Genomic DNA, 17,966 nt, shown 5'->3' on the forward strand with positions numbered 1-17,966 from the left:
GAGGGTTTAAAACATTCTCTGGCGACTGATTACCAGGTGAGTTGTGATCTACAGGTCTTCTAGGCTATCTTTTGGTGGCCCGTGCATAAGCTTAATCCCAACGTCTACCCTGGGCTTGAAATTTGCGTGCTTTGTATGCGTGCTTTTTGTACATGGCCATGTCTTAGAGCCTGGACAGTTGATAGGGCACTAAGTGAATCGTGTGCGAACTATACTCCCATGGTCAGTCAACAACTTACAAGTTTCTCATCCAGGAGCATGCTAACATCAAGTCGCAGACGCAGACACCTTCCGAGCCTCATCCTCCCCCCACTATCCGCGATGCTTTTCACCGCCATTCTAGAGATGCCTAGAAGCGCACATTGTAGCTGCAGCGAACCTTGGATACTCAGCTCTGGCTTTCTATCAAAGAATCTGGGAGAAAGTTTTCCACAATGGCGCCAATCTACCCACCATTGCAAGTACGAGAGACTGGCTACCTACAAGTCTCCTCCGTGCACTCGATTTACTACGAAGATTCCGGTATCGCAACCGGTGTTCCGATCGTACACCTGCATGGAGGTCCTGGAGAAGGTACGTACACCCTGCTTCCAGTTATATGTGAGATGAATTAACTTGGGGCCAAGGAATGGTGGATTCCGATAGACAATACTTCGACCCAACCCACTACCGCATCATCCTCTTCGACCAGCGTGGCTGCGGCAAATCCCTCCCTTCCGGATGTCTCGATGACAACACAACCTGGACACTCGTCGCCGACATGGAGGCTCTCCGAGAACACCTCAATATCGAGAAGTGGATAGTGATGGGTGGCTCATGGGGCTCGACTTTGTCCTTGGCATATTCGCAGAAGCATACTGAGCGCTGCATGGGTCTGATCCTACGTGGGGTTTACACCCTTCGCCGCCGGGAGCTGGAGTGGTTCTACCAGCAGGGAGCGAACATGCTATTCCCCGATTATTTCGAGCAGTACCGAGCTTGTATCCCAGAGGCAGAACGAGGTGATATGATAGCAGCGTACTATAAGAGACTTACAGGAGATAACGAGGAAGAAAAGTTGAAATGTGCCAGTGCTTGGGTGACCTGGGAGAGCGCAACAGTCGAGTTGATTGTGAATCAGGAATATATCAAAAAGGCACAAGACTCAAAATGGGCACTTCCATTCGCTCGCATTGAGAGCCACTTTTTTGTGAACGGTGGGTGGATGCGTGAAGGGCAATTGATTGAAGACGCGTACAAGATTAAACATTTGCCGGTATTTATTGTACAGGGCAGGTATGATGTTGTTTGTCCGGCAAAGACGAGTTGGGAGCTATATCAAGCACTCGGAGGGAAGGAGAACTCGAATGTGGAGTACTTGATTATACCGGGTTGTGGGCATAGTTCACATGAGAAAAGGATCGAGGAGTCGTTGGTAAATGCTACGGAGAAATTCAAGATTTTCAAGAAATAATATAATTATAAAAAATTTATTTTTATTAAAGAAAACTATAACGTTATAATTATGCTGAAAGTAATAATATTTTATATTCGGATATCTATATTATTATTATCCTTAATCACGTGATTCAGCTCTGAATTATAGCACCTTTAAAAAAGCTGCGATCAGCTGCTTTTTCTTCCACCTTGCCCACCCTTACTCCTACCCTTGGTGAGTCTGGTACTTCCCCATGATTCTTTGCTGCACTCGTGTCTTCAAAGCTGCGAGGATGTTTTCAACACTCGTTGGTCACTCCGGTCGCGAGTATGTGCGCCAAAAGTTGATATTGAGGATGACAAATCTCGATCCAGCGAAAAGAGCATTAATGTCGGATATTATCATGGATCCTTATTGGAACTGAGTTGACGAGTTTCCACGGTATTGATAGGATTGCAAACGAGCAAGGTAAGGATCCAGATTGGTTGACGGATGTATAGTATTAGAGTGGGCCAAATGTGTCGAAGAGAACTTGGCTTATTTTTAACTACTGTCGTCCACAGCAGCGACTTCCCTGTTGATCCATGTGATGTTCTCGATAGTTTGTCAAACAGTAGAGAAAAAGCGTTTTCGTTATTACCAGAACCGTTTTAATAATAAATTTTGTTTTCGTTAAATAACATAAAAAAATAACATATTATAAAATTAATTAAAATTTCGGCTTTCGTAATTCGTTTAAATTATAATTTCATAGAACATTAATATTTTGTCACGTGACTAAGCTATGTTCTAACCATAGTGATGTCTTCTGAGCGCCAAGGAGTTTTAAAAGCTTGGTGGGTATTATATCTTCATACTAGTGCGTTGTTGCCTGTTCGTTGCTGCCTCTGTCAAGGCAGGATGTTGGTAAAATTGTTGGTGATCTCGGGTGTTGCCTAGCCGGGCGGTTCGAATCCTAGACAAAACCAAACATCAATACCACAAATTTCCCTCCTTCATCATCAATTCTCATCCCAGGAATCTCCCGCCCGAGTTCAGAGTCTTCCATCCTAGCTAGTCCCTTGAAAGAATCGCAGTATGGCTGATTCTTCCCCAAAGGTTGCAGAAGCAGAACGCATCGAGTCACCTGATGCCATAGACCTCAAAGCACAAACCCTTGTCGACCAAATCAAGAAAAGCAAACACTTCATCGCTTTCACAGGAGCAGGTGTCTCTACTTCTGCCGGTAAGCTCTCGTTTCATTCTTTTGTTACAGTGCCTCATCTGAACATCTCCCAGGTATCCCCGATTTCCGAGGCCCGGAAGGAGCATGGACCCTCAGGGCTCAAGGAAGACAGAGGACGGGAAAGACTGTTAGCACTCTACAGGCTATTCCAACGCCTACTCATATGGCACTTGTGGATCTTCAGAATCGAGGGATTTTGAAGTACTTGCTTAGTCAGAATTGTGACGGCTTGCACAGGAAGAGCGGGATCACGTCTGTAAGCATCAGCCAAGTCTGTCTTGGCGATACCTTTTCTCACTCTTGTTCGTCGTAGGATCGGATATCTGAGCTACACGGTAACAGCAATCGTGAGTCATGCAAAGATTGTGGTAAAGAATACATTCGAGGTAAGTCTTCTGTAGAATCTTATCTTGTCATCATACTTACCGTGAACAGATTTCCGAGCTGTCGCTACCTACGAAAAAACCGTCCACGATCATCGCACTGGGCGAAAATGCGCTTGTTGTGGCGGCGTTCTGCTCGACAGTATCGTAAATTTCGGGGATTTTCTGCCTGTTGAAGTACTCGAACGTGCTCGCAGCAATGCCAAACGTGCGGATCTTTGCTTGGTTCTCGGATCCTCCCTCACTATACCTCCCGCAAGCGGTATTCCTGAGATAGTTGGCAAGAGGAAAGGTGGCAAGTTAGCCATCTGCAATCTTCAGAGTACACCTATCGATGGACTTGCAGATGTCCGCATCTTCTCGAAAGCGGATGATTTGATGATTCGCATCATGGAGAAGCTGGATATCCCTATCCCGCCGTTCATCTTGCATCGTCGCTTGATGGTCGATTTCACATCAAAAGATGAGCGACATCAATTGAAAGTCTATGGCGTCGATGAAGATGGTACTCCTGCCACGTTCCTTCAATCCGTCAAGCTTGAGTACAACAGACGTTTGCTGAAGTCCGAGCCATTTGTATTCAACTTTCGAGGTGCCATGGATCTTGGGCTGAAACTGAAGCTTGAGCTAGAATTCATGAGACATTATGGCGAGCCTAATTTGGACATTGTCTGCGAGGCTCACGAAGGTGGAGATGAACAAACTCTATATCTCCTCGACTACGATCCGGTGACTGGCGAGTGGAAGACCAGCAAGCAGCGTGGTCAAGCAAATAGTGATGGAGATGATGCCAAGGAGGTGATAGATCTTACCGACGATACCCTTTGATTTCGTAGCGATTTTGTTTCTCATCAATTTCATCCCGATCATCTGATGCGGACTGAGGCAGCACAAGCTTTTCAGCCAAGAAGCTCGGCCACGGCAGGTGGGGCTTATGCCAAGGACTATTTCGCAGTGCACTTTCCATGATCCATATGATCGATCTCGCGATGACTTCTCTCTGTATCAAACAAGGTGCATTGATAGGTCTTGGCAATGATGTATGAACCCAAAGAAATCAAGGCGCTCAGCTATAAACAACCTTAATATAGCGTCCCATGCGCCACAAAGATATCACAACCCATCGCGATCTTCGTGGCGTTGTGACGTCTTGGTAGGCTATAGATTAGATTCCCCGGACCAAGTTTCAAATCCTGGGATATGAGGTCGTTATTGGTGGTTGTGACGCTATCCAATGACGTCTTGGCAGGGTTCATGCATAATCCTCCGGATCGACACTTAGACTAAGGAGCTCCAACCTCCAGAAACAAGAACCACGAGAGGTAAGAAAAGGTATATAAATCCCCAAGCAATCCCTCATTTTTCAAATATCATTGAATTGAGAACTCCTCAACCCACATCCAAACAAAACATTCTCAAACAACAACCAATTACCAATTCCTCAGTCAACATGTCTGGACTCCTCGACAAGGCAACAAATGCCATTGGCAACAAGATGGACCAGAATGCTCAGCCAGGCGATCAAGTTGAGGCTACTGCTGATCAGGATGCCAACGGAGGTATGCATTCCTTGAATTTATCGCCCAGGAGGTTGTAAGAGAAAACGCAAATGCTCACTGTTTGATTTCTTCAGGTCTGAACCAAGCTGCCAACGATGTTGGAGTACCTCAACAAGACGATAAGGGATTGGACACTGTTGCAGATGATAAGGTCAACAAGGACATTCCGTTTGGAAACAACTAGGGCGCAAGTTCATGGGGTGCGTCTATCGGTTCTAGGGATTTCAGAGCATAGTTTGACATTTATGATCTGTACATGAAATGCAATGTGATTCGCTATCTCACATATCTATATTACGTGCCATGTGTTTCATCTCAGGTTGTAAGATTTCCCCCTTTCTATTCATAGATGTATCTATACATTGGGGGCCGTTTTTGAGGGGTCATGGTCCGTGCCCGACCTCCTTAAGACGACCGCACTTCTCTGAAGCCAAACCTTCAGCCCAGTCTCTTAAACCCTACTCGAAAAGCCAATTGCCATGGATCCTTTCCATCATCCAAGCGGTGGCTCAATCACATGCAAATGGTGTTCATTCAAGCCATCAGAAGTCATGTTCGAGAACGCAAAGCTGTGCCTCACATGCCACGACAAAGCTTTGCTAGCTGTTCAAAATCCTCGACTATGCGAGGAATGCAATGCCATATTCACGGAGGAAAATGTGACTCGGTCATTGTTCTCTGAATATGGATATTCACACCTCAGCCGCAATGCATTGGAGTCGTCTGCTGAGCGAGGCTGTGGACTGTGCCGCATGTTCTTGCTTCAGGACCCGAACCCTGATGAGCGACGCTTGCAGATGTCGCTGAGTCTTTTTGCTGAGGGCAGTTTATCTGATGATGGATGTACGGTGGATATAAATTCGTTGTATTTTTCGTCCGAGCCGGACATGTTCAAACTCAAGCTCTCGGTAGCCGCTCTAGGTATTTCATTCATCCTTTTTACTCTCAGACCAACTCACATGAGTGCAGATGATAATGCAAAGATGATCACGAGCCAGAGTCCCATCGAGAAAGATTTGGGCGATGATAACACTATTGTGCAGGCACAAAATTGGTTGTCTGAATGCCTCACAAAGCACTCCGAATCCACATCGCTGAAAGATGATCTCCCAGGAAATCGCAAACCATTCCCAACCAGAGTGATTGATGTAGGCACAAATTCAAGCTCTGTAGCAAAGCTTTTCCAGCCTTCTGATACTATATACGACGATTATGTCACCTTGAGCTACTGCTGGGGAAGAACACGGTTCCTCACCACACTGAAATCCAATCTCGAGGAACACTTCAGAGGTCTAGAAGAGGCCAAACTTCCACAAACGTTCGTTGATGCCATCAAGACCACGAGAAAGCTTGGTTTTCGCTACATATGGATCGACGCTCTTTGCATCATTCAGGACAGCATAGAGGACAAGATCATCGAGATCGGAAATATGGAGAATATATATAGCAACTCCACGCTCACAATAGCGGTGGTGAACGCACCGAGCGTGATGGAAGGGTTCTTGAAGACGAAACCTCGACTATCCGTCGACGTCCCATGCCGAAGTCCCAATGGAGGACCGGGCACTATCAAGATATCTCCTCAAGTGGAGGTTGATATGTGGCAACAACCTCTATACACCCGAGCATGGTGTCTGCAAGAGAACCTCCTCTCAGCTCGAATGCTGCTATTCACAAACACAGAAGTCCTCTGGCAATGCCGATCCCACCCCATACTGCGTCCATCGACCACTCACGTCGAATATCTGTACGAGAACCCAAACCTAGCCTCTTCTCCCTTTGGCAGGATCCCCGATTCCGTCACAGTCGAAAAGTCCCAATCTTCAGTCAGCCCCGAACTTGAATACGAACGATACAAAGCCTGGCACCACACAGTACAGAATTACACGAAACGCAACCTGACCGTGCTTTCCGATCGCTTCCCCGCCATCTCGGGAGTTGCTCAGAAGTTCAAGGATGCGTGGGAGAACGAGTATTTTGCTGGAGTATGGAAACCGCATTTCCTTGCCTCCTTGACGTGGCGACGTACTAGTTCGTGGCAGGGTCCAGCGGATAAGTACTGGCCGCCGCTGAAGGAGTATCGGGCACCGAGCTGGTCGTGGGCGAGTATTGAGGGGCCGATTGAGTTTGATTGGCGGCTGGATTTGGGGAATATGAGGGGTTTGGGGGCGAAACTTATCTCTTGTGAGGTTGTGCCTTTGAGGAATCAAGCATCACTTGGAGAGGTGAAGAGTGGCAGGGCGGTCCTTGAGGCGTCGTTGATCCCAGGTCGAGATCTTCCGAATCGTGGAATTGCCGGGTTGGATGCGGAGACTTATCGCATTGGAGGGACGCTGGTGCTTGATAATCACGAGGAAGATCGATGGCCGGGACCAGGTCGGGCGCATCTTCTTAGCCAGGGTGAGGGGTTGATGGAGAACTCGGTGGGAATGCTTCTCGGTGAAGGTCGTGATGGCGGGGGGAAGATGACGAGCACAACCGTATTGGTGTTGATGCCGGTGGAGGGCGAAGTCGATACTTTCAGGAGGGTTGGGTTTTGGAGTACTTCGCATAAAGGAACTTCTAAGATGTGGGTCGGTGCTGGGAAGCGGAAGACTTTCACGATTATCTGATCATGTTAAAGATCACGAAGAAAGTCTGCGATTGGCTGATACTCATCAACCGGGCAATGAAATGAGCGAAGACCATCATGTATAGTCCTAGCAGACGAGTGGAGGTACTCAATGGCTAGTCCAGTAGACCATAGACTCAACGTAATGGATCTTTCTATGGTGCTAACAATCTGGAACTCGTGTAGGAATAGTTTTGATTGTCATCATACACTGTGATATCGCCATAACGGTCAATTGTCACCTGCCAATCACCCTTCTATCTCATCAAGCACCAAGGAAATGCACCGTATCCCAACGCTTATCCCAGCAATGAACAATCAACCCAAACACCAATGTAACTCCCGATTCCGTGCCCGAACGGTGAACCCCTTTCATATTTCCATCTGTAACTCGTCCGCCTGCCCAGAGACCCTTGAAACCCAGCTTTGATGATCCATCCACGGTCGACAAGCCGAAATGGTGTACACTATCTTGTGGACCGCTTAAATAATGACAGGAGAGTCAGCACCCGTCTTTCGACTGTCGGCACCAAGACCGCCAGCAGCCTCGACATCTCTGTAAAACTGCGGTTGCGGCGGCTGACTAGGCTGATCATCATCGTTGCCCTTGCCGTAGTCAAAGACAATGCCACTGTTGATCGTGATACTGTTTGGCTTTCCCAGATCAATGAAAGAAAGCAAGTAAAAAGCACTAGATGAAAGTTAGCCCGGTGCACCCCACCGTATAATATACAGGTAACCTACTTTCCGATATAAGACAGCACACATGCAGGCAAAACCAATCCATTGTGACGTGATCTCCAATACCAATTATTCGCGCCCGAATTGGCAATAATAGTAGTAATCAGCGTGACCACCACCAAGATGAAATCGATCAGAATATGCAGCAAGCCGTGCTTCAGCCATGCGGGACAACCTCTCTTAGGCTTGCCCACAACTGGGCCTCGATTTCGGAGCTCGATTGAGAACCTGATTCGAAGACGCTTGGAACAGATCCAATGGAGGATCACGAGGATGTTTCGCACGAAAGAGATGCAGATGAAGATGATAGCCGACAGGTTTCGGGGTCGATCAGTGACAACGAGCATGGCGAAGCTGGGAATGAAGAGACATATGGCGATGAAACGAAACAGCAATGTTGGGTGGTAGGAGAAATTGTATGATTTCTTCGGGGGTGGGTTTCCGTCGTCATCTCGAGTAGGATCGAGGAGGAGAAGCCCAGCATCAAGCTCGGGGTTGGATGATTCCATTGAGGCGCGATTGTCCTCTGAGATTCGGTGATAGCGAGTGTTTCCAGCCATGATGAGATCGTAGTCTGGAGGGGCAGCTGGTTGAACGAAGAAGACGGGAAAGCAGTCGAGTGATAAGAGCTTCGGTTCTGCTGTGTACAAATCGTCTGGATCGTAGGGCATGATCACATTGCTGTTGATTTCGGACGGAGACAAACAGACCTGGCAATTAGGCACCGAAGAAAGAGATGTGGTGGTGCGGGAGGAGACGAGAACGCGTGGTGAGGGTTGGATGGAACAGCAACAGGAGGATGTTGTGAACAGAGAACGAATGATGTCAAGTGGTATTCTGTTGCCTGAAAACTGCGGCGATCTGTGCCGCACGCTTGAAATGCCAAGTGAATGGATCGATACGAGGTCGTTGGTTGGTGAAGATTCCCCGCTGCAAGTGGCTGAGTCGTAGAGTCGTATGGGGTGGTATTCCTGCTATCACGTGAGACCCCCTTTTCTTGCCGCAGCAAGGTCTGAGCGCTTACTATCAGAGTTGGTCAGATCTTTAAAACTCATGAGACGGGTAGCTTCACGCAAGTCAGCCACAATCCATTATCCCTTGGAGAATGGAATATTCATTGACTAATCAGCCAAATTCAATTAAGCCCGCATGGTGGCGGGTTGTTGATTGGCGACTTCAAGCACTCGAGTGCAGTTATCAGCAGCAGGATATCCTATTCCAGAATAGAAGGTACAAACTTATGCACCGTCCATTTACGAAAATGAACCCCAGAGTAATAGCATATCAACAAAAGTCTCTAATTCTAGCTGGGTATCATAAATAAGAACAGTAAGAGAAGAAAAAATACTCAGGAAATATAGGACAAAAGCCGCCCCAATGCATCATCTGGCTTCATCTCATCTAACAAGCACAACCAATCCTAGGACACCGACGAAAAGTGCTGCGAGGTTGTAATCAGAGTTCCGAATGCGAGGTGCATTACTTGTCAATTGAATCGCTGTGCCGTTACCCGAGCTGCTCGCCGCCGAAGTCGAGGAGGCAGCTATCCCGCCAATGCTCACAATGACGCTCGCCATTCCAGGAGAGGAAGTGGAAACCATGGTAACGTTCGACCTTGCTGTTGCAACACTAGTGAGCGTCGAGGTCGTGTTCTTGGATTGCTGAGCAAAGTCCCCACCAGCTGTTGTTGAAGTTGTGGAATTGGCTACTGTCGATTGGATGGTAGACACCAGAGGCGTTGAGAAGACGGTTATGGTTACAGCGTTTGTTATAGTTACGGATGGTGGGCTCGCGGTAAGTGTTGCGGCTGCTGATTCGGTGATGGTGATGGTTGTCTGAAGATTCGACGGACACCATAGCAAATCAGATTGGCAATTGGTAAGAGTGTATACTGTAGAGTTCCCAGATAAAGATGCCGATTGGGTCGTAGTAGCGGAGACATATTTGGAAGTCGTGGTTGCATTGCCGTAAACCGGAGCAGCAGTGACAGAAGCCTTGGACGAGGTCGTATTTGCAATTGCCAGCGTTGTTGTGCTCGCCAAGCAGGCAGTAGGTAGATCTGCGGAGAAGAATGTGGTCACGACACTCGGACCTTCTGAAAATTGCAAGAAGTCAATCTTGACAGCAATATCAGCAAAAGCGCCGGCATCACCGAAGACTTTCTGGGTGAGACCAAGCTCGCACGGTGCAGCGGAGTTGAATTCGGCACACGCCTGGTATGCCGGGGCGTCGACGAATGCACCTGCTTGGATGTTGGCGCTCGTGCCGAGAAGGTTGATGCCCAGACCGGCTTTCAGTCCGAAACGGAGAGCGACTTGGACACATCCTGATCCCGTGATGAAGGTTAACGGAAGTGGGTTGACTTGGACGCCTGATCTACGAGTTGGTTAGAGACGGCATTATTAGGCACGGAAACGTATTGCTTACACATCCATAGAGAGGATTTCTCCTTTGATAGGATCGATTGTGATGAAGGCTGAGTTCGGCCACGTGATATCAAAACCGGTGGTCACATCGAGCTGACCTGTGACGCTGAAGACCAGATCGATTGTGAAAATGAATCCAATTAGGTTACCATCAATCTGTTTCTGTTAGATTCGGTACTTCAACGCGCAATGTTTCGCGCAGAAGTCGACAAGAAAAAACAAACTACTCACCGAAGCACCGAGAGGTGTCACTGGATGGAAGAGCGGAAACGACAAAGCTCCAGCAGCTGCAAAGGAGACATCAACGTCGAAATGACCAGCAACGTCCTGGAAGTCGATTTCGAATGTAACATTAAGTGCCTCTTCAAGAAATCCTAGTGGATCCTTGACCAGTTCTGCTGTGGCAGCAGGTATATCTGAAAGCAGCGCTTCGTCTTGTGTAAATGAAGAACTGAGAAGTGAAGCGGTGCCAGTAGTGAAGCATGATATACAGACTACCGTCAGATTTGGTGATCCTGCGATGCTTACTAGCCCATCGAGACCGCTGAAAGAGATTAGCAAATATGTAAAAAGTGTTGCGAGGAGCACATACATCGAGAATAGAACATCGTTTGTGAGCTGCGTGGCCAATGAAAGAGTTCCTAAGTTCGAGGAAGTGTTTCTCTTCGATAAGTAATGTAGAGGCGCGACTTCTAGGTCACTCATTCGAGGCTTCTGCACAAAATCGACATCTCGGACCTCATTTGCGATGAGGGGCCTTGACGCGGCAACAGAATTGATGAAAATGAGAATCTCAACAGGGACAGCGAGCCACGACAATAAGAACTTCATGTTGTAGGAAATTTGCGACCAGTGACTTTGCAACTTGAACTAACATCTGGGCCGTTGAGCCATTATATGAAGACTCTCATTGTTGTAGTTCGTGGAGCTGAAGGTTTAACTCCCCTGCGACTTCGGCAAGAGTCCAAACTCAGAGGATCACCAAGTCCTTCCATACAAAGCTTTTTAGTGAGTGAGGATTTTGATCGTGGAGGAGATCAGGAGGCTGAGACTGTCAGCCATGCATGCCAAGGCTTCAAGGCTCACAAATTGGATGGAAAGATAAAAGCAGCATAGACTCAGCTTCTACTAATTTTGGGACATCACAAATCGTTCGACATTCCTCTGGGCGTGACCTGGTTGGCTGGAGCAAAGGTTTTCGGGGTCCAGAAACATGAGACGAAGGTTGTCGGAACGCCTTGCATCCCTTGTCTGCCGGGGAATAGCCTCACCCCAGGCCTTCAACATGCATGAAAATCCTTTGGATCGATACAAGTCTCTGCGTCTCGCCGTGGTTACCTCAAATGGTAAGGTTACGAGCTTATGTCCATTAGGAAACATTAGGTGAAAACGAGAGATCTGACCCTGGTGCACAAATCAGCCTTATACAGCTCCACAACGATTTTCAAAATAGAGAATGAAATCTCGGATCCTTTTGTCTCCTTGCCTAGAGCGACGAGAATGGGATCTTGAGCTTCGTGAATATGACTCTTGTCGAATGGATTTAGAAAAACGCAATATTCCAATCAAATTGTCAACACACAATGACCGACAACCAATGTAGATAGGAACCAAACACGAGTGGAAGAATCCCAACCCACTTGAGCCCTTCTGTCAGGATGAAGAATGATCGCAGAAGATCAAACCAACTGACCTCCTCGAAGAGAACCCTTTCCAATTTCCATCGTGATCAGACAAAGGGGCGTTTGATCCGGAATCCTTTCGGCACAGCATTAGTGCGGCGCAGTTTGGGTGCGCCACTTCCAGGTGCCAAGAACTTAATATCAACCGAGTACCGAAGCGACCAGAGATGCTCAAACCGTCAATTTGTAGCCATGGCAAAGAGCAATGTAAGTGAGGTCGTTGATGTTAGGTGAGGATAAATGATGATGTCAAGGGCGGCAAATTTTTTCTCTTAGCTTCCTTCATGGAGTCACTTTCTTGATGTGCGCACGAAGCTCTCTCACTCTTCCATATACTCTTTCCACCACCTTTAAGCTCCACATGAACCCAAGTCCTTGACAACTTCCAGTTCAACATTGGGCTTTCTCATCCAAGATTTTGCTAACCTCGTCAAGCTCGGAGAAAGGGCACAGAGCAATCGATCCCAACAGCTCAACGCAGCTCATTACGTTTTCTACTCCGTATATCACGATGCAACTCCAGAGTCGTGTAATTGGACCGGGCGAGACCTTCCATCTTTTCAAACATCTGCCGACTGAGCTTCGCTATATGATATGGCAATTCTCACTTCATCCCCGTGTTGTGGATATGGAAGTCGTTGATACCTATGACGAGGATATGAGTGGTATCGAGCAACCCGATGACGGATCAGCCGAAGCTCAGAATCGAATGTCACTCCGCCATGAGAGGATCGAAACACGACGTTCACAGGAATTCCGCCGTTGGGTATATTATTACGATAATGAAGACTTTCCCCTTCTCATCCGCTACCAAGCACACGCCCACACCCTTCTTCCTACGGCCCTCTACGCCTGTCGCGACTCTTGAAGTGCAGTTCTTCCCTTCTACCCACTCTGTTTTGCTTCAGAAACACATCCGCCAACCATACGATTCAATATGTCTCTTGACACGCTCTTTTTGGGCCCCAATATGAACTACCCAGTACGCCTCGCATCCGTTGGCTTTTTGCAGAATCTAAATACTTTCGAAAGAAAAAGTATTTCCACCCTAGCCATCGCCGACATAATACGCTTCCGTGCCAACCATTTTTGGACTGGTGTAGGGTCTTGTATTGACGGAATGGCTGGCCTCAAAAATATACTCATCGCACACAGTGTGGCCAACCCTGTCTTCAACCGTTACCAGACGATCATGGATAGGCCCCAGGGTTATGCAGTGGAGCAGAAGGCGGTCCTTTGTCGCTTATGGAACTCTATTGCTGATGGGATCAGCTCTACTAAGTTATACGAGGAGTATCCTAAAGAGATTTTCAAAGGTGTAAATCCCGCAGAACTTGAACTGCAGCTGGAAATAGTTCATGGACAGGCTTTGACTGATCGAAATTGGATCGCCCAGAAAACAAGGAGCGTCTGGGTTTATTATGGAGACTTGGATTCTCGACAAAAACATTGAGGTATTTGCTTGCTCGACTCGAGCGTAGATGTATATATAAATATCTGTGTCTAGCGCTCTACGGTATTCAGGAAGGATGATTGTCACTGTGTTTCAGATCTCGTACGCCCAAGTTTTAATGATCCAAATCAATATCGGTTGCTTCATTCATAATGACATGCACTGCTGGAATTTATCTTCGATCAGGTCCGTCGGTCAGTCATTGCTCTGTCCAATACTCGCGCTGCAGTATTAGTCAGCCCTTCAAGGAAATGCAAGTCTGCAAATGGAAATATGTAATTCATTTCTCTATTCTTATTTCCGTCCTTTCTTCTTTCGGTGAGTACCCGAGCTTCTCCCTTTCGAACTACTTCCCCCTCTGGAACTCCCTCCGCTTCTGGAACTACCTCCCTTATCCACAAATCCAATTGCCAAATCCGCCAGACTTTCCAGGCCCGAAATTCGTCTCTGGTTATTCCTCCCAGCAAACTCATGCTCTGAAGGTGCTTGAAGATAGCGCTGGAGTGGCTGGGACGGGTAGCGAGAAGATGACTTGGGTTGAGACTCGTCTGCCTTCCAGCGCGGCTTCTCGGGGACGTATTCAGGAGGGCTGTATGGAGGAGCTCTTGTGTTTTCATCCGCTGGGTACCATCGAGGTTCTTCTTCGTTGGAGTTGTATGGCGGTCCTCGGGGTAATGGTGGACCACCCCAATATCCTTGCGCCTGAGAATTGTTGTCGCGGTATGTCTTGCTGGAGTTGTTGGAGTCTTGGCGTTGTTCAATCGTCTTGGTGAGTTTGTTGACGGCGTAGATCATGCCACCGGTCATGATGCTTGTTTGGATTAAGCCCATTATGGCGATGAAGGAGAAGGTTGGGTGAGTAAAGATGATATATGGTTGCGGTCGAACTCGTGGTTGAAGACCCGTTGACGAAATCGGCGATTTGAGAAGAAATGGGAGTGCGAACCACGGCCGCCAGATTCGATGAGCAGATACTTATACTTGTACCTAACCACCACAACACTACTCGGCGTCACACCGGAATCTTTGACAAACGAGCACATCGTAACATATCGCGCAGCGAAACAGAGTCCCAAATCAGCCAATCCAAAAATATTTATTTCAGGAGAGTGCATGTTCTTGGTGATTTGGTGGGGTACGACCAATCAATGCCAACCGAGTCGCGCAATATACCCATTCCCAATGCGGCAATGCTTGAGCCGAACATAAGGCTTGCCCCATACAGAAGCACACCACCTGTCTCTACAGGCTCACGTCGAAATAGACATCATGGTTGCCTCAATGGGAATGCGCAACAAGGATTCGAAACCTTAGCTAAAAGCGAGTCCAAGAGTCCGTTGGCTTTCTCCAATAAGCCATCAAAGATCAAGCACCAGGCGCACACAAGCAAGCAGTGGAGCGAAAGCATCATAATTGGATAGATACGTGAATCTTGTTACAGGAAAGCTTACATACATACATCTATGTTGCAACAAGATCCATCAACTCTCGCATATGACTTCTAGTCCGTCAACAACTCTCCATATCATCCACTCAGCAAGCACTTGGATCTGCTCCAGCTCAGTCTCAAGCATCAACACACTCCCCAAACCCGTACCAGCCCTCTTCTTCGCTTCTCTATCCAACTGCAATATGCTCTTCTCTAACAGTCCTACAACCCACCGCCATCTTGGGTTCCCTATACCACTCACACCAGCCTCGAGGGGTGAGAACTTAAGCGATAGAGTTGCTCCGTAATGTTAGCTCCAAGATAGATTGGAGGCGAAAGCGTTTGCGCATCAGTCGAGGACAGGAACGAGATTCCGTTGATGTGTTCCTCAAGAAGCCGTTCAGAGAGGTCTGCGATTATATATGGGATGTTCGGAAGCAGAGGCCCACAGACTTGTGATGAGATGGAGAAGGTGACGGGGATTGCCCGGATCGGCTCATCGAGAGTACAAAAGGGCACGTTGATTATCCCACTGCTGGGTGAGAGATCGTTGGGTGGTTGTAAGATGGGATGTTGAGAAGGTGAGGAGAATGATATGGGGCGTAGTGGAAGTTCTCCATTGGAAGGATGTCCCAAGTTTTGAGCGGTCGCAAGTGTAAAAAAAAGTGAAAAGAATGGAAGGCAGATGGAGGTATACATGTTTCAAGCTGAATAGCGCAAGTGGGCAGCGTGTCACGTGTGGTGTTCGAGGGGGTTGAGGAGAGAAGTTGGAAGAGGGGCGAACTGGGAAAGTGGTCCTTTCATAGAAGAGATTGACACATCTTACACGCTTTGTGGTAAACCAACATCGCAGGGGAGCGGACATGCACAAGAGACGAGCCTCTAATACTGGAAGGACTAGGCGCCGCGCCCCAAACACCAACATTTATATGCATCCACCATTGATACAGGCAACGGGCCGGCCGACTCCCCAATGGCGTCAACTCAGACAATTTAACCGACCTGCCCCTTCCGGTTCATTTGCGCTTCATCCACTGTGTCGGTAACCAATACCAGCAGGGTCGGTAACCAATAGGAAGAGCGCTCGAATCGTTGGTTTGGCTTTGGACAATACAACCACCGATCGGCAACCCCTTGAGAATAATACAATTCAGCCGGTTCCTGCTCTCACCGTTTGTTTCCTATTCTCACTACTTTGTTGCGTTTGTTCGTAGTCTCCCGATTTACAGCGATTTTGTTGCATTAGAGTCATGACACAACTCTTTTGTCTATTTCTCCTTGGGTCACTCCTTACACGGAATGTTGCTGCCAATCCAGCCGTACCCTTTGCAATGACCTGGTCCAGTACCGCTTTTGGACCCGATGGACCATGGCAAGCAGTACAAGTCAACATTGGAAGCCCATCCCAACAAGTTGCTCTCTACCCTGCAGGAACTTTTCGATCGCACTTGTTGACTCCACGAATTTGTTCCAACATTACTTTGTCACCGGATACTTGTTACGCCTCCGCGGCTGGCCTATACGCTGTCGAGAGTTCTACCACCGCTGTAGACACTGCTATAAGCGTCCCAGCAGCTATCGATTATACGCATGGTGGGCTTCAAGTTCAGGGGACACCAGGAATATCTGTTTTGGATCAGATCAATATTGGGGTGGCGATCGGCTCCGGCAACACGATCGTTGTGCCAAATGTAACTATTGGCGTGTACGACGATGTCGCTACGGTCTATCCTAGCGGTTCCTTATATGGACTACAAGTAGGAACACTAGGCTTGGGCTATCTGGGCACTGTCAACCAAAGCTTTACACAACTAGGCTTACCCAGCATCAACGGAAGCCTCATACCAGGCTATCTAGAAGCGGCAAATCTGGCCCCTTCAAACACTTTCGGATTGCATATTGGGTCTGCAAATCTGAAGATCCAAGGTTCTCTGTACTTCGGCGGTTACGATCGGACTTGAATTTGCGGCAATATTTCGATTTAGCAAGGAGCGTTTTTAGGAATTGAGCCTGTCGATGACGGGAAAATAGGACTCATCGATTTGCTCGATATCACAATCAACGTAATCGACGGCTCTTCTCCGTTCAATACGTCAACGATAAACAACCTTCTTGCTGCTGGAAATTCTTCAATTGGTCCTGCTCTGCCAGTTCCGTTACTTCCAGAGGCCCCCTACCTAGACTTGCCAAAAAGTACTTGCGATGCTATTGCTGCTTGGCTTCCACTGACATACAACGCTGACCTTGGATTGTACACCTGGAATACCAACGACCCACAATACAGCCAGATTGTCACTTCTCCTTCTGTCCTCGGTTTCGTCTTTCGCAAAGACCAGACGAATACGGAGAATCTGACAATCAACGTGCCATTCATGCTCCTCAACTTAACCCTCGAACCACCTCTAGTTTCGAAGACGATCCCCTATTTCCCTTGCAATGCGCAATCCAATGGTAGATATTCTTTGGGTCGAGCCTTTCTACAAGCAGCATTTGTAGGAGCGAACTGGAATGCCAACAACAACCAAGGTGTATGGTGGCTTGCTCAGGCACCTGGTCCAAACACAGTCTCACAGAGTAGTGTTGAAACCATTGGTGACCAAGATTCGTCGATAGCATCATCCTCTGATGACTGGGCGGATAGCTGGAAAGGAATATTGATACCGTTGAATAGCCAGTCAGCCAACACAACGGCTTCAAACACCACATCTTCTTCGAACACCACATTGTCTTCAAAAACCACATTGTCTTCAAAAACCACAAATACATCTCATGAGCTCTCTGTTGGGGCAAAGGCTGGTATTGGCACAGGCGGTGCTGTCTGTGGTCTCTTGATGATATCCTTATGCGCGTGCCTCTGCCTCAGAAAGCGTAGCAGCGACCAAGAGCCATCTTCTGGCATCACCTCTACTGGTCGCGGCACGGTGTCAAACCCGAATGGCGTTGGGTCCCCGCCAGGAAAATACCGGGATGGCGGTTATGGACCAGTTGAGTTGAATAGCCACGAGATTGCCCCTCAAATCCAGAATACCGAGGCAGTGCC

The 17,966-nt window shown here is 47.8% G+C and overlaps 11 protein-coding genes across 11 annotated transcripts; 7 read left to right on the forward strand and 4 right to left on the reverse strand.

The window, feature by feature from the left end:
* Positions 1-278: 278 nt before the first annotated feature.
* LY89DRAFT_651126 (proline iminopeptidase) lies at positions 279-1,453 on the forward strand (the record flags this gene model as incomplete). The annotated part of the gene is made up of 2 exons (XM_018212135.1): positions 279-573; positions 627-1,453. The coding sequence occupies exons 1-2, from the start codon at positions 435-437 to the stop codon at positions 1,451-1,453; spliced, it is 966 nt and encodes a 321-aa protein (XP_018068404.1). The 5' UTR covers positions 279-434.
* Positions 1,454-1,634: 181 nt separating this feature from the next.
* On the forward strand, positions 1,635-1,912 carry LY89DRAFT_687322 (uncharacterized protein). Its single transcript, XM_018215471.1, has one exon. It carries the CDS (start codon positions 1,671-1,673, stop codon positions 1,839-1,841), a length of 171 nt encoding a protein of 56 aa, XP_018068405.1. The 5' UTR covers positions 1,635-1,670; the 3' UTR covers positions 1,842-1,912.
* A 582-nt stretch (positions 1,913-2,494) lies between these two features.
* Positions 2,495-3,853, forward strand: LY89DRAFT_590356 (DHS-like NAD/FAD-binding domain-containing protein; the record flags this gene model as incomplete). Its single annotated transcript, XM_018209586.1, has 4 exons — positions 2,495-2,642; positions 2,696-2,898; positions 2,956-3,028; positions 3,078-3,853. The coding sequence occupies 4 exons, from the start codon at positions 2,495-2,497 to the stop codon at positions 3,851-3,853; spliced, it is 1,200 nt and encodes a 399-aa protein (XP_018068406.1).
* A 1,179-nt stretch (positions 3,854-5,032) lies between these two features.
* On the forward strand, positions 5,033-7,344 carry LY89DRAFT_651131 (HET-domain-containing protein). Its single transcript, XM_018212136.1, has 2 exons — positions 5,033-5,505; positions 5,554-7,344. The coding sequence occupies exons 1-2, from the start codon at positions 5,064-5,066 to the stop codon at positions 7,194-7,196; spliced, it is 2,085 nt and encodes a 694-aa protein (XP_018068407.1). The 5' UTR covers positions 5,033-5,063; the 3' UTR covers positions 7,197-7,344.
* LY89DRAFT_721182 (uncharacterized protein) lies at positions 7,326-8,858 on the reverse strand. Its single transcript, XM_018218620.1, has 2 exons — positions 7,940-8,858; positions 7,326-7,886 (listed from the first exon to the last, which is right to left on the reverse strand). Exons 1-2 carry the CDS (start codon positions 8,605-8,607, stop codon positions 7,679-7,681), a joined length of 876 nt encoding a protein of 291 aa, XP_018068408.1. The 5' UTR covers positions 8,608-8,858; the 3' UTR covers positions 7,326-7,678.
* A 1,057-nt stretch (positions 8,859-9,915) lies between these two features.
* Positions 9,916-10,461, reverse strand: LY89DRAFT_541099 (uncharacterized protein; the record flags this gene model as incomplete). Its single annotated transcript, XM_018208177.1, has 2 exons — positions 9,916-10,312; positions 10,364-10,461. Coding segments are annotated over 2 exons (495 nt in total), but the record flags the coding sequence as incomplete, so codon positions are not given.
* A 2,094-nt stretch (positions 10,462-12,555) lies between these two features.
* Positions 12,556-12,912, forward strand: LY89DRAFT_737053 (uncharacterized protein; the record flags this gene model as incomplete). The annotated part of the gene is made up of 1 exon (XM_018220210.1): positions 12,556-12,912. The coding sequence occupies one exon, from the start codon at positions 12,556-12,558 to the stop codon at positions 12,910-12,912; it is 357 nt and encodes a 118-aa protein (XP_018068410.1).
* A 69-nt stretch (positions 12,913-12,981) lies between these two features.
* LY89DRAFT_737054 (uncharacterized protein) lies at positions 12,982-13,497 on the forward strand (the record flags this gene model as incomplete). Its single annotated transcript, XM_018220211.1, has 1 exon — positions 12,982-13,497. The coding sequence occupies one exon, from the start codon at positions 12,982-12,984 to the stop codon at positions 13,495-13,497; it is 516 nt and encodes a 171-aa protein (XP_018068411.1).
* A 281-nt stretch (positions 13,498-13,778) lies between these two features.
* LY89DRAFT_152448 (uncharacterized protein) lies at positions 13,779-14,546 on the reverse strand. Its single transcript, XM_018205412.1, has one exon. It carries the CDS (start codon positions 14,326-14,328, stop codon positions 13,792-13,794), a length of 537 nt encoding a protein of 178 aa, XP_018068412.1. The 5' UTR covers positions 14,329-14,546; the 3' UTR covers positions 13,779-13,791.
* A 445-nt stretch (positions 14,547-14,991) lies between these two features.
* Positions 14,992-15,704, reverse strand: LY89DRAFT_687327 (uncharacterized protein). Its single transcript, XM_018215472.1, has one exon. It carries the CDS (start codon positions 15,623-15,625, stop codon positions 15,185-15,187), a length of 441 nt encoding a protein of 146 aa, XP_018068413.1. The 5' UTR covers positions 15,626-15,704; the 3' UTR covers positions 14,992-15,184.
* A 541-nt stretch (positions 15,705-16,245) lies between these two features.
* Positions 16,246-17,820, forward strand: LY89DRAFT_567425 (uncharacterized protein; the record flags this gene model as incomplete). The annotated part of the gene is made up of 2 exons (XM_018208555.1): positions 16,246-16,870; positions 16,919-17,820. Coding segments are annotated over 2 exons (1,527 nt in total), but the record flags the coding sequence as incomplete, so codon positions are not given.
* Between the last annotated feature and the right edge of the window lie 146 nt (positions 17,821-17,966).

The sequence above is a fragment of the Mollisia scopiformis genome (assembly GCF_001500285.1).
Source record: "Mollisia scopiformis unplaced genomic scaffold LY89scaffold_18, whole genome shotgun sequence".
NCBI lineage: Eukaryota > Fungi > Ascomycota > Leotiomycetes > Helotiales > Mollisiaceae > Mollisia > Mollisia scopiformis.

Excerpts from the sequence above, each read along its gene's own strand:
- LY89DRAFT_687327 (XM_018215472.1), bottom strand. The coding sequence starts at position 15,625 with ATGTATACCTCCATCTGCCTTCCATTCTTTTCACTTTTTTTTACACTT.
- LY89DRAFT_651131 (XM_018212136.1), top strand. The coding sequence starts at position 5,064 with ATGGATCCTTTCCATCATCCAAGCGGTGGCTCAATCACATGCAAATGG. Across the intron at positions 5,506-5,553 it reads GCTCTCGGTAGCCGCTCTAG|ATGATAATGCAAAGATGATC; the intron begins GTATTTCATTCA and ends ACATGAGTGCAG.
- LY89DRAFT_721182 (XM_018218620.1), bottom strand. The coding sequence starts at position 8,607 with ATGCCCTACGATCCAGACGATTTGTACACAGCAGAACCGAAGCTCTTA. Across the intron at positions 7,887-7,939 it reads GTGCTGTCTTATATCGGAAA|TGCTTTTTACTTGCTTTCTT; the intron begins GTAGGTTACCTG and ends ACTTTCATCTAG.
- LY89DRAFT_152448 (XM_018205412.1), bottom strand. The coding sequence starts at position 14,328 with ATGGGCTTAATCCAAACAAGCATCATGACCGGTGGCATGATCTACGCC.
- LY89DRAFT_687322 (XM_018215471.1), top strand. The coding sequence starts at position 1,671 with ATGATTCTTTGCTGCACTCGTGTCTTCAAAGCTGCGAGGATGTTTTCA.